The sequence below is a fragment of the Myotis davidii genome, unplaced genomic scaffold, assembly GCF_000327345.1.
Source record: "Myotis davidii unplaced genomic scaffold, ASM32734v1 scaffold108, whole genome shotgun sequence".
In the NCBI taxonomy this organism is placed as follows: Eukaryota; Metazoa; Chordata; class Mammalia; order Chiroptera; family Vespertilionidae; genus Myotis; species Myotis davidii.
In genome coordinates, this window is record NW_006299260.1 from 562,849 (window position 1) to 577,619 (window position 14,771).

Here is a 14,771-nt window from a genome sequence, read left to right on the forward strand (position 1 = left end):
TACCATAGGCAGTGGTGGCATAGACAGCAATGGGAATCCAGAGGAGGCAAAATTTTATGGAGGGAAATCATTTCCTCCAATTAGCTGTGATTGGTAAGGTGGTAGGAAGAAAGTAGTTCCCCCACCTACCCTCACCGACTTCCTGTCCTTCTGTTGTTTGCCTGGCTGCAAATGTACACAATTGCTGACGTACACAGGATAACAGGGTAACTAAAGTGCCAGTTTGGTTGACAGTACCTAAAGCGGGTGAAGGTGAGACAGAAAGGGAGGTGCTTCAACAATTATAAAGTTGTTTATGAACTTCTGGGCTCACCCTTGAGCTGTACATGCATGGATCTGATCCTATTGTGAACACTGAAGACTCTGAGGACTGAACTAACAGAAAGGAGACACGTACCAGACTGGCACCTGGGAAGTGCACAGGCAGGACAGATGCCAATAGCACTGATTATGGAATCACAGCCCACAGAAAGCAGGTGGGAATTTTGGGCCTGAACCTATCCAGACCAACTACCTGCTGAGTAGCTATTTTTATTATAACAGAATTTTCTGAGCATTTAACCAAAATCCAGTGTCCTATATTATTCAAAATTTCAGGAATACAATTCAAAATTACATGGCATATAAAAAAGGAATATCTCAATTCAGAAAAGCCATCAACAGAACCCAACTTTAAAATATGTAACATGTTTACTAGTATTTTATCAGTTTCTATGGGTCAACCAGTTTCCTTCATTATAATGAACTAGAGGCCCGGCGCACAAAATTCATGCGCGGGTATGGTCCCTAGGCCTGGCCTGTCATCAGGGCCATCTTCCCCAGCTGCCCGCAGCTGGCCCCGCCCCCCGCCACCACCCACCCCTGGTTCGCTGTTCACCATCAGGCGATTGGAGCCTCCCGGCCGGGGAAAGGAACCAAGAAGTGGTCAGAGTACCTCATAGTGACTGATCCAGCGGTTGTTCTGTCATTAGGGTCAATTTGCAAATTACACTTTTATTATATAGGATAGAGACCTGGTGCACGGATGGGGGCCAGCTGGACTGCCCTTAAGTGGGGCCGGATTGGGGTGGAAGTCCATGCTAGGGGCATGGCCGGCCTGGGTGAGGGTCTACAGGCGGTTTGCAGGCTGGCCATGCTCCTGATCAGGGTGGGGTCCCCACTGGGAGGCGGGGCCGGCCTGGGCCAGGGGCTGCTAGCAGTTTACAGGTTGGCCATGCCCCTGATCGGGGTGGCAGTCCCTGCTGGGGGCGGGGCCAGCCTGGGCAAGGGGCCACGGGCAGTTTTCAGGCCTGCCATGCCCCCAGCTTTGTCAGGAGGGATGTCTGGAATGATGTCTGGAAGACATCCAGTCTATCTGGTCTAATTAGCATATTACCCTTTTATTAGTATAGATAGCACATTTCCAAGTAATAGTATACCTCATATATGATATCTCATTTTCTAAGTCAAGATTTCTCTTTTTTAATTCTTCCAACTCTTTTTCTGACTCCAAAGCTTGCACTCCCATAACTTGATTAACAGTCATGCCAGTTGTTTTTAGTTTCCTCTGCAAAGTTAGTTTCTCTTTATCAACTCTGTGGGATTAAATAAGAAACATGAAAACATACCATCCACTGTGGGGCTTGTTCAATTTATTGAACTGCAGCTTATTCATTATAAGACCAATATACAAAAATCAGATTGTTCTGCATTTCCTAGGAGCTAACTTATTTTTAAATTATAGGAAACCCCATTTATAGTTGTTAAAATATATTCAAAACACATTTTAAAGAAAGAAAATAAAAAATAATAGATAATAATTCATAATTAAAATTAGAGATTTCTTATAGTATCAAGAACAATAAAACTATATAACTTCCAGGTCAATTAAAGACTTTACACATAATTAATTAGGTTTACTTTACACTCACTTGGCAAAAAGATCCTTCACAGTATTCAACTGCTTTGTTAGAATATAGATTTCCCCTTCTTTCTCTTTTAACTTGTTTCGCATTCCCTCTATTTTGCTTTGCCATTTTTTACCTTCTTCCCACTTAATTAATTCTTCTCTAGCACTCTATAAACAATAATAAAGGAGGAAGAAAATTACCAGTATTGTTTTCAATTTTAAGAGTTATCAGTTACAACTTACTAGAACAATGGTAAAATAATTCTTCTTAGAAAATAAGTAAATAGGTTCTAACTTCTACAATTGTTAGACATGCCAAGCTATTAGCAAAAATGACCTTCAGTTTAAGTAGCCTGTATTTTATAACTTGACAATTACAATTCTGGAGAACAGTTTGAACTAATGATAACACCCTTACGGAGTTTTTACATGAAGATTTTTAATATAGACAATCATGACTACAGTAAGCTTGTATCAAAGAATCTATATGTGTAAATGATCAACCCAATTCTGTCACCCCATAGCAATATCCTAGCATCATGACCCCTTCAAATCTTCAATGAATGTTACTTTTCTGGTTCAACAAATTATTTATTTAGTGCTAGATATGTACCAAGTACTACCTTAGAAGCAATGAATAAATCTAACCAAAAATAATCTATCTTCATGAATATTAGAGTCCAGTTTATGTTGGTTGAGTGTATGGATTAGGGAAATGGAGCAAAATATAGAAAAAAAAACAAGAAAAGAAAAATTGTAGTTATGTTAGTGTGATAAGTGCTAAAACGTATGGGGGACAGGGAAGGAGTTAGGGCCTTTTAGGGATAGGTGTCATGCTTTGTGATAATTAAGATAAAGTGTCCAAGAAAAGAGCAAAACAGTCCATGTACTGCACAAGTTTCAGATGTCCTACTGGGCACTCATATAGTTAAAAATTCTGTTCACAACTATCTGAGCTAAGAACTTATATCTTGATTCTACCAAGCAATTTTTAATTATTTTACTATGTAATAAACTTTCTAGGAATGCCAACAGCCTTATAAAAGGAAAATCTGTACATATAATTTTGCTAAAAACTATACCAACAATTGTGTATCATTTTAGAAATGAGACTATAAATGGAAATGCCACTGTGACATATGAGCTGCCAATAGAATATATTGTACTAGTATTAGTCTGCATTCATAGCTCTGAATTCACATTAACACAACCTAGAGGTGCAAGGACAAGACTACCCCATTATGACTTTTAGGGTAGTCATGCCAGAGCATTTACATCTGCTGAAATATGAAAAATATATAAATACACTATTTTCATAACATTTTTCTTTTATGCTTTTCCTTTATCTTTTATTTAGGACATTTATAATGATAAATTTGAAATTAAGCATGTAGGTACTAGTTTATATTAACAAGGAATTTAATTTGGAATAGTAAAGAAGACATGAAACATTGTATTTACTCTAAAAAAAGAATGTTGGGGTTGAAAGGGTTAACAACCATACCTTTAAGTCAAACACCCAGTTGAAAGTCAAATGCCCACCTAACATAAGTTGCCCAGCTGGTGTGGCTCAGTGATTGAGCGTCAATCCATGAATCAAGAGGTTGCTGGTTCGATTCCCAGTCAGGGTACATGCCCTGGTTGTGGGCTGGATCCCAGTAGGGGGGCATGCAAAGGCAACCAATCAATGATGTTTCTCTCTCATCAATGTTTTTATTTCTCCCTTCCTTTCTCTCTAAAAATTAATAAAAAACATTTTTAAAAAGTTGCCCTCTCAAAACTAACCTTTCTCGTACTGGCTAAGTTTTTAATCTCTTTTATTTAGTTCGGCTAAAAATGATTCTTTAAGAAAATGTAAAAACTTCACTAAGTGTTTAATAGTCATTAACTTCTTTTTTTTTTTTCCCCCTGAAATACAACCAGGAATTTTGTGTACCTCCAGAAATATAAATATTAGTTGGGGGCATAACATATGTAGGTAAATTTTTCTGCATCATATATTGCTTTGTAGGGATTAATTCTATCCCATCTGACATTACCCTCTTAAGTAAGACTTAGGAAAGAAAATAATTTAAAAATGAACAATAACAACAATAAAAACAACAAAGGCAAATGTCACCAAGGGTCTGTTCTAGACTGGGGAAGAGAAGGCAAGAAGAGAGGATGGAGGGAGAAGTAATCCTTTCATATTTTCTGTTCCAACAGCTCTTACATGTAGATTTCAGAATAATGTTATTGCATTTAAATTTTTTCATTCATTCATCAAATACTGAGCATCTACTATATGTCAGGGACTCTTCTAGGTGCTAAGGAGACAACAATAAAACAAACAGGCCATTTCTTGCCATCAAAGCTTGCAGAACAAAAGATGAACACATAGCTAAGGAAATCTCTAGTCTGTCAGATAGTAATAAGTCCTATGGAGAAAAGTAAAGTATCATAAGAAAAATAGGACTGCAAGGCATCGGGGTGGGTTTTTTTAAATACAGACAGGCTACAAACACTGTTTACAGAGGAAAAGGTGTTGAAATTTGTTTTTATACTCCATGAAAGGATTCTTTGAGTATAAAAACATTCATGAATTAGGAATGCCCAGCACTGTGTAATCTGAAAGAAAATTCTCACTAGACTCCTAACCATAAATTTTACTATTAGTGTAACTTTCTGTGTTCTCTTTCTATTTCTAGTTAGTAATAACGTCGTACACTGGGATGAACTTGATGGCTTACAAAAAACTTTCACAAATTATTTCACTGTCAAAATAATCTTGAGAAATTGGTAATAGAAATAGTATTATCTAATTTAAGACGTAATAAACTGAAACAGATTAGGAGTCCAGGGAAAGCCACAAGGCTATTGAGGTATTCTGATGGCAATCAGATTAGGAACTGGTATCCAAGGATTATTTAGACCTTTTCCCCAGGAAGGAGAGAGCAAAGAGAGCAATCTAGAAGGGTAAAGACATTTTGATCTTCCAGTTTTCACCAATAAAGCTTCTGACAGCAAGTATGTTGTGGTTCCATGTATACAAATGCAAGCATTTTCATCAAAATTATACTGACATTGGTCAATTTTGACACTTTTTGTAATATACTCTGTTAAAACATTTAGTCCTATTCCCTATTTTCTATACAGAGTCATTAAAATATGTAGTTTTCATGTTATGAAAATTTATTTTATATTTTCTGGATAAATTTTTCCTAACCATAGTTCCTCCACTGTGATTTTCTTCAGGGGCAAACATTACCACTAGCATCAACATTTCCCAGGGCACTTTTGATATTTTCAATGCTACCAACAAGATAAAATCTTCAATTTATCATTTATCCAAAATTAATTACATATATTTTAGCTAATGTTAGTTTTTCTTTGGATTGATTAATTCTATTTTTAATCCTCAGCCGAGGGCATGTTTACTGATTTTGGAGAGGGGAAGGAAGAAAGAGTGAGACACAGAGAGAGGTATTGCTGTGAGAGAGAAACATCGATTGGTTGCTCCCTGATCAGGGATCAATCTGCAACCTTAGCATGTGCCTGACCAGGATGATGCTCAAACTAACTGAGCCAACTGGCCAGGGCTCTATCAGTAATTTTTATTATAAAACTAGAGGCCTGGTGCATGAAAATTCGTGCACTCGGGGGGAGAGGAGGTCCCTCAGCCCAGCCTGTGCACTCTCGCAGTCTGGGACCCCTCAGGTGATGTCCACCTGTCAACTTAGGCCTGCTCCCCAGGGGATTAGGACTAAGCTGGCAGTCAGACATCCCTCTGGCAGCTGGGGAGCTTTTAGGGGGATGTCGGACTGCGGCTTAGGCCTGCTCCCCCTAAGTCCCACCGCCCAGGTCTGCACATGGGGCCCGGATGGCAGCTCGCACTGTCCCGCCCTGCCTGCAGTATGCAAATTAGCTGTCATCTTTGTTGGCGGTTATTTTGCATATCGCGCTGATTAGCTAATGGGAGGTGTAGTAAAAGTGCAGTCTAATACCATCTTTGTCTATTATTAGGATAGTTTACTTAAATTGTAGGAAATTTTAAGCAATTTTTCTTACATTATAGAATCAATTTAAGAGTGGGTTGGTTACTTTAATATTGCTGTAAATACTGACTATATTCCAAGTCACATTGTTTACCCTGAAAGAACAGTGCTGCCTACTGAAGGATAAAAGGACACATTTGGGTCAAGGTAGAGGAGAAAAATGCCCAGCTTTTCCCCCAAAGGTCAAATCATTAAATGTCAACAACTACATTGGGAGAAGTGATAAATAAATAAGCAAAATGTGCAGAGATTTTTGGATGTCAGGAAGATGACATGGACATGATGTAGTAATTTCCAAGTAAGAATGACATTATAGGGGTCTCCTCAAGTACACTTGTCTTAGACTTCTCTACATTATTCAGTATCACTTAAAATATATTAGGTCCTCAAACTAATATAGTATATTAGCTATTCATCAATTACTTATTTAACTTAGTCTTGCACCACCTTAAGTAGATCAGTATGTTTCTCCACATACCTTTTCTTTCATCGGCTTTATTTCTACCTCATCCACTTTTCTTTCTAGTTGGCTTTCTAGCTTTTTAATTCTCTTTTGGAGTTCTTCAATTAAACTTTGTTTATTATCTATCAGAGTTTTGCCCTGAAAAATAATATGCATTTTAACATTTTATAAGTAAAAAAGTATCAAACAAAATACACACCAAATATTCCAACTACAGAAATTTTCTGAGACTATAGTTTACCAAACATTCTAAATGACACTACTGATATATAACATGGTAATTGTTTCTACATTTCAATAAGATATACTTCTTTAAAATTATAAATATAGTGGAGATCACTGAAGGAATTAGCTAAATTAATCAAGGGGACATGCAAGCTAGTTCCAGCAAATATATGTGAAATTAAAAGGTGGGAATGAACTGCTACCTACATATAAATCAAAGATATTATCACAATATAAAATTACCTGTAATCCATTGGTTAGTCTTTTTATTTGCCTTTTCAGTTCATCATTCTCTTGTTCAATTTCATCTTTCTCTCTAAGCATTTTATTATAGGCTTTTTGGTTTTTTTGTAGTTCATTAGTTAAGTCATCCAAATTATCAGTTAGTGAATTTTCTCTGTTTTTACTTGTTTTAAGAGCTTCTTTCAATGTTAAAAGATTTTCACTTAAATCTTCAATTTGTGACTAATATATAAAATAAAGAAAAATTTAATTCATGAATCTTTACCAAATATTAATGATAAAAGCAATATAATATGAAATTACACCATTAAGACTTAAGAAAAAAGTTTTTAATCTAAATGTTTAAATATAATGGAAAAAAATCAACCACAAACTATATATATTCTTCCATCTTCATTACAATTAATCAAGTCTACTTTGAGAAAAAAATATAAAACAAAACATGAAGAAACAATCTAAAGCAATTCATCTTCAACAAATATCTTGGGCCAAAATTTTATTAAATAAGGATAAGTAAATGTTTCAATGTGGGTGAAAAATTTATTAAAGAAACAAGTACAATGTAGAATGTATACAGCAGTGTTTTAAACACTATGAAACTTCAGAGTAGTATAAATGAAATCTCTGACTTGAATTAATTTCTAATTTACTTTGTAAAGACAAGACATAAAAGGGTAACTGGCAATACTAGACAATATGCTTAAGAAAGTACACATAGGAAGGAGGTCTTTGCTGCCCTATACATTAACAGTGATGGAAATACTGGTACTTAAAATATATTTTATTGAGCCTGGCCAGCAGGCTTCAGTGGTTGAGCATTGACCCACGAGCCAGAAGATCATAATTCGATTCCCAGTCAGGGCACATGACCAGGTTGTGGGTTCAATCCCCCGTGGGGGACATGCAGGAGGCAGCCAATCAATGATTCTCTCTCATCATTGATATTTCTATCTCTCTCTCCCTCTCCCTTCATCTCTGAAATCAATAAAAATATATTTTAAAAAATGTTTTGAATAAATTAATGCACACAAAAAGTATTGCTAGTAATAATAATCACAGAAATGAGTAGTATATAATGCAGCTAGGAGAAAAACATAAATTTTCCCAGAGAAATTAGATAAGGCTTTGAGGAAAAGGAGTTGAAGAATATGAAGAATTCTGAGAAGCCATTACAGGAAAAGAGAAAGGTATTAAAGAAGACATTAACAAAGGGTTATTACTTATTTATAATTATTAAATAATGGATTTTTACTGTTGACTATGCTCATAATCTTGATAGGTGCAATGGAAGATTGAAAAAATCTGAGTAAGCCCAGCCGGTGTTGCTTAATGCTTGAGCATTGACCTATAAACCAAGAGGTCACCGTTCAATTCCCTGTCAGGGCACATGCCTGGGTTGTGGGCTTGATCCCCAGTGGGGGGCATGCAGGAGGCAGTCAATGATTCTCTCTCATCATTGATGTTTCTATCTCTCTCTCCTTCTCCCTTCCTCTCTGAAATCCTACATAATAAAAGGCTAATATGCAAATAGACCAAACAGCGGAACAACCGAACAACCAGTCACTATGATGTGCGCTGACCACCGGGGGCACACGCGGAACATGGCGGGCGCGATGGTGTAGCAGGTGAGCGGGGGTGCCAGACCAAGGTGGGGCAGCTAGTCGCTGTCATTGGGGCGAGCCTCTGGTCCTTACTGAAAATTCTTTGCTCCCACATGACACAGTCCCGCTGGACACTCACACCTGCTGCTGGTGCTGGTTCCACCTGCACTGGCTGCCAGAGCCGCCGCTCACACCTGCTGCCGGCACCTGGCGCCGGCCCCAATCACTCAGCGCCGTCAGCAAGTGCAAACAGCAGCTGTAGGCCCTGATTGCTCCTGAGGACTTCACCTCCCCCTGCTCCTGAGGGGCAATCGGGGCTGGCAGCCGCCGCTCGCACCTGCTGATGGCACTGGTCCCACCTGCACACATTGCTGGCACTGGCCCCAATTGTTCCACATCATCAGCAGGTGTGAGTGAGGCTGGCGCTGTCAGCATGTGGGAGCGGCAGCGGTGGGAGCAGGGCTGCCAGCAGATAGGAGACCAGGGGCCACATTGGGAGGGGCTGGCGGGGGCGCAGAGGATGGGCCGAGACCTGCCCTGTGCCCACCGCAGCCTCGCGGCCCACAGTTCCTTTCGAGGTGCACAAATTCGTGCACTAGGCCCCTAGTCAATAATATATTAAAAATTTATTTTAAAAAGTCTGAGTAAAATCTAATCATTATACAGTTTAATGGTAATGAAGTGCATATACATATAAACAAAGAGCAAGTCAAAATTATAAACAAAAACAACATATAAAAAGAATTTTATTATTTTACTTAGAATATAGTATATGAAACTTGTGTAAAGAAATTTAAAAATCATTATGAAATATATATATTTTGGGGGGAAAAGTTTAAACTACCAAACCTAACAGTCAGGTAATAAAATAATTAAATACATTGCCCCAAAATAATAATTTCAAAAATAGTTTTCAGAGCCAAGTAGCTCTACAGATTAAAAGTCAAGAACTACATGATTCTCATAAACTATTTCAGGGGATAAAAAAGGAAAGCTAATTAACTCATAAACTAGCAAAAACCAGATAGAAAATTCTGATATAGCAAAAGAAAGAAAAAAATATATACACACTAAAAAATTTTATGTAAATGTTTCTTAAATTTAATTCTATTAGGAAGAGTAGCTTATAATAGCCTATATTTTGCTAATTCCAAGATGATAATCAGTACATAAGTGTAATAAAGATACTTATTATTAACAAAAAAAGGTGGATTCTCTTCTAATGGAATTATCAGGATTTTTTAATATTAATAAATGTGTTGATGTTCACCTTTAGCTCTTTGGTATGTCGATCAACAATCTGTTGAACATTGAGATTCGCCTCTTTCTGAGAGGTTGCAGAAATAATACGTTCTTCAGCCGCTGCTGTCATTTCCGCTCTGAGTTCCAAAAGTGCTCGACTAAGTGCCTAAAAATTATAACAGATATACCACTTTTTTGGGGAAAATCTGATATTTTATATGAGCAATATATAATACTAAATATAAGTAGGCTTTATTACTTTCAACTATTTTCCTAAAATGCCATATGTTTAAGCAAACATAATCATAAACTAATAACCCAACTTTTTCAAATAAATTTCCTTTAGTAACTGAATTCAATTATTTTAAAATTGAGTATGAGAGTTCAAAATCTTGACATTAATAAGTTTGGGAACATAGCATTAAATCAGGAAACTTTTATTATAAAAACCAGGTATGTTTTGGTTTCAAATATCCAAATTTAGGTATTTATCCATATTACTCAATACATACTTCCATATGAAATTAATTGAATTTAAGTACATTAGGAAAGAAACAAGACTAAAAAAGGGCTTAGAATTTTCCAATAAATTACTTGAGCTAGCACAGAAAAACAACAGTAACTTCTAAGACATTTGAATATATCAAATCTGATAAATTAAAAAACTAATAAATCAGATAACCCAGTGACCAACTTCTTTTCATAAAAGTATCTCTGTAACCTTCTTCTTTAGCCTTTCTTATTCACTGTCATATCGCCCAACTAATCCCCAAATTTTTCAAAATTGTTCAGTTATTCAAATTCTTCAAAATAGCCTCACAGTAGCATAAAATCCCAGTCGAAAAGGAAAGGAAATAATAAAATAAGATCTCCTCTTATTTTCTACAAATAACCCACAAATCAGGATGTTTAAAACAATTATCTTAAAAAACCCTACTTCACAGCATAAAATGAGGCTCAAACTCTTTCCTACAACAGAGAGAGAGATAATATCATCTCTTACAACTCTACTCTAAAAGCAATCTACCACATGTATTTCCTGAATGTTGACAATGTTGTTACTTACTTTTTGTTGTTTCTCTTTAAGGGATAATTGGCTCTTTAACCTTTCCACTAGATTTTTCATTGTCCTTGTTGGAGCTCTTGAATTTGCTTCTTTTTGAGCCTGAAGTTCAGATTTTAAACTCTGTAACTCATTTTGGGACTGGGCCAGAAGGCACCTTAAATCCTCTACTTGTGCTTTTACTTTTTTCACTTCAGCTGCATGATTTTCTTGGAGCCTAATATCAGCAAACATATGTATTCAGTAAAGTGGTTGCTGCAATTAACACTTTGATTGACAAAAATTTTATATAAAAGCAAATGTTTGTCCTAAATATTCTTACAACCTAATCTTTTAAAAAATATATATATTTTATTGATTTTTCACAGAGAGGAAGGGAGAGGGACAGAGAGTTAGAAACATTGACGAGAGAAACATCCATCAGCCACCACCGCACACTCCCCACTGGGGATGTGCCTGCAACCGAGGCACACACCCCTGTCCGGAATCGAACCTGGCACCCTTGAGTCCATAGGCTGACACTCTATCCACTGAGCCAAACCGGTCAGGGCACAACCTAATCTTTTTAAAAAATATATATTTTTATTGATTTCAGAGAGGAAGGAAAGGGAGAGATAGAAACATCAATGATGAGAGAGAATCATTGATTGGCTGCCTTCTGCACACCCCCAATGGGTATCCAGCATGCAACCCAGGCATGTGCCCTTGACTGGAATCAAACCTGGGACCCTTCAGTCTGCAGGCGGATGCTCTATCCACTGAGCCAAACTGGCTAGGGCATTACAACCTATTCTTAATTCAAATCTCAAACAAATACAATTTTTAAAATTGTTTTAAAATATTTTTTATTGATTTCAGAGAGGAAGGGAAAGGGAAAAGAGAGATAGAAACATCAATGATGAGAGAGAGAGAGAGAGAGAGAGAAAGAAAGAAAGAAAGAAAGAAAGAAAGAAAGAAAGAAAGAAAGAAAGAAAGAAAGAAAGAAAGAAAGAAAGAAAGATCCATGATGAGAGAGAATCACTGATCGGCTGCCCCCTGTACGTCCCTCCTTGGGGATCAGGAGATAGAGCCCACAACGTGGGCATGTGCCCTGACCAAAAATCGAACTGTGACCTCCTGATTGGCACTCAGCTATTGAACAACACTGACTGGGGCCAAATAAATACAATTCTTTATTCCACTTGCCCACTCTTAAACTTAACATACTTTTTCTTTCTAGTTTCTGTCTACTATTTTTGGTAATGATTGCATCAAGCAATTTTGTGACTCTAGCCCAGTGGTTCTCAACCTTTTTAATTCCGCGACCCTTTAATACAGTTCTTCATGTTGTGGTGACCCCCGATTTCATTGTTACAAATTGAACATAATTAAAGCATAGTGATTAATCACAAAAACAATATGTAATTATATATGTCTTCCGATGGTCTTAGGCGACCCCTGTGTTGTTCGACCCCCAAAGGGGTCGCGACCCACAGGTTGAGAACCTCTGCTCTAGACAAATAATACAGAAAATGAACATACAGCACTTTAAATACCATGTGCCAGGCAAGATGTGACTTTCCTTTTATCAGGGTTTCTCGATCATGGCACTATTGACTGTTTGATTGAATAATTCTTTATGAACTGTCCTCTGCATTGATGGCAAGGTGTTTAATAGCATCCTTTGCTTCTACACACTAGGTGCCATAGTACCTCCTAGTTGTGACAATGGAAAATGTCTCCGGACATTACCAAATGTCCCCGGAGGAAGGAGGACAGCAATAATTACCTCAGTTGAGAACCACTGCTCTATAATGTCATTTTTCAAAGACAAAATGTACACTTTCACAGAAATTACATGTATTATTGTTTATGGTTACAAAGTCACTAGTATTACATCTATAATACCTGTATCTATAGACATGGAAATAGATACTATCAGCAGACTTAGTTAATGTGATTAATCCTATTGTTCATTCATCTTTAATAAGTCATACTAAATTATATCCAGTTCACTTTGTATTTAAACACTGCATTCATAGTGTCAGCAATATGGAGATACAAATAAATTAAACTGACCAAAGAGAAGAGTGTATTAAATTATGAACAAGTGTTAAACACTCTGAGGCTTGTTGTTTTCAGCAGAAAAACTTACCACTATAATCATCAAATTGTGAAACTATAAGATTTTACTTAAGAAAACACAAGAATCTATAATTTTCTATACACTTCTAAGACATTAAAATATGCATACTGTGGACAAAAAATGGATACTGTAATAAATCTAATGTAAAATAACCTCAGGATGCTCTGATTATAAATTCTTAACTGAGCAGGTCATGGTAGGTAGCCATGCTCCAGAGACTTTAACTTCTTTAGTAAAAGGTTTATCTTTGCTCCAAGCGAGCTCTGCCCATTGTTTTTGTACATCTAAGTTCAGGCACCTTTGAAATGCCTATTTTTTAGACCCCTGGAAGAGAGCACACAATCTTGTTATTATTCCGTAATCCCTGCCTTGCTTTCTCCCACCTCCATGTAATCTTCCTTGCCGTTCTTTCCTTAATTCCAAATGCAAAAAAGAAACCGCAAACTGTCCTGGGAAACATTGTTCTGTCCATAGAGATCTTGCTTCCAGGCATATGTTCGGTTCAAATTAAACTCTAATAAACTCTTACAAAATTTTTCTACAGATTTAATGTTCTCTGTCAATAATACCAATTTGCACACAGAGGATAAAAGTATAATTTTACACTAACATGACATGACTAAAAAAACTAACTCAAGTATTTCAACTGGCAAAAGAAATTATATATACAAGGTAATTTCAAAAGATGATTATTTTCTATACCCAGGGATTGGGTTGAAAAGCAGAAGCAACTTTATACTCTAAAACATGACAGAGACTTACTTTATCAAAATAACATCTCAGTTATAAAATTTAATAGAATGGGAAAAATTTGATTTAAAGGACACCATATGCTACTGCTAATTCTCTTTTAGAGAATCATCTCTTTAAAGTGGTAGCTTCTTACTAAAGCAAAAATAATGTTTATTTTGTTAGACGCATCTTGGATAAGTGAGTCAAAAAGGTTCTAGTAAGAGTTTCAGAGCTGGAATGCAACTATAAGTTGTTCAGCTCTCTCATTTATTCAGATAAGAAATCAAGGTGCAGAGAGTTAGTTCTACAATGATTATAAAATACATAACTATAAATCTATTTTAGGTTTAAAAATCTATATTCTGATAAATTAATTGAGCAACGTTTAAAATCTCTAATGCAGAGAATGAATGCCGTGAACCCTCTACTGTCACTATAATAACCAGGTTAAATATTGTGATTTCCATATTACAGATGATGAAACAGAAGCATAGAGGTTAAAAACAAGATTCTGGACAAGATTCTGGGATGGTGCTTGAAACTAGACTGACTAGATTCAAATTTTGACTTTTCTACCTGCTCCCAAACCTGTAACTGAGCCTCCCTGTAGCCTAGTTTCCTATGTGAAGAATGGGGAGAATATGACCTATGTCATAAGTGTCCTGAGGATAAAACAAGATAATATATATAAAGTTTTCAGAACAGTGCACATAGAAAACAGGTTTATCCTCATTATAGCATTACTAGGGGCCCGGTGCACGAAATTTGCGCACTAGGTGTTTGGGTGGGGGGAGGGGGGGTGTCCCTCAGCCCAGCCTGCCCCCTCTCACATACTGGGAGCCCTCAGGCATTGCCCCCCATCCCCCTCCAATCGCAGGATCGGCCCCTTGCCCAGGCCTGACGCCTCTGACAGAGGCGTCAGGCCTGGGCAGGGGACCCTCATTTCCCCCCATCACTGGTTCTGCCCCCAGCCCAGGCCTGATGCCTCTGGCCCAGGCATCAGGCCTGGGCAGGGGACCCCCTGACCCCTCCGATTGCTGGCTCTGCCCCTTGCCCAGGCCTGATGCCTCGGCCAGAGGCATAGACCCCCATCACCCTCTGATCGCCTGATCGGCCCCTTGCCCAGGCCTGACGCCTCCGCCAGAGGTGTCAGGC

At 37.4% G+C, this 14,771-nt stretch overlaps 1 protein-coding gene across 2 annotated transcripts in view; it reads right to left on the minus strand.

Annotated features, from left to right (window-relative positions):
- The window catches only part of CEP290 (centrosomal protein 290kDa), a 124,622-nt gene that overhangs the window by 34,982 nt on the left and 74,869 nt on the right, over positions 1 to 14,771 (minus strand). For both annotated transcript variants that reach the window (XM_015571133.1, XM_015571131.1), the window contains 6 exons: positions 10,763 to 10,976; positions 9,725 to 9,862; positions 6,854 to 7,075; positions 6,401 to 6,523; positions 1,911 to 2,056; positions 1,419 to 1,574 (listed from right to left, as the gene is read on the minus strand). In XM_015571133.1, the coding sequence (XP_015426619.1) occupies positions 1,419 to 1,574; positions 1,911 to 2,056; positions 6,401 to 6,523; positions 6,854 to 7,075; positions 9,725 to 9,862; positions 10,763 to 10,976 (999 nt within the window). The remainder of the gene's footprint in view (positions 1 to 1,418; positions 1,575 to 1,910; positions 2,057 to 6,400; positions 6,524 to 6,853; positions 7,076 to 9,724; positions 9,863 to 10,762; positions 10,977 to 14,771) is intronic.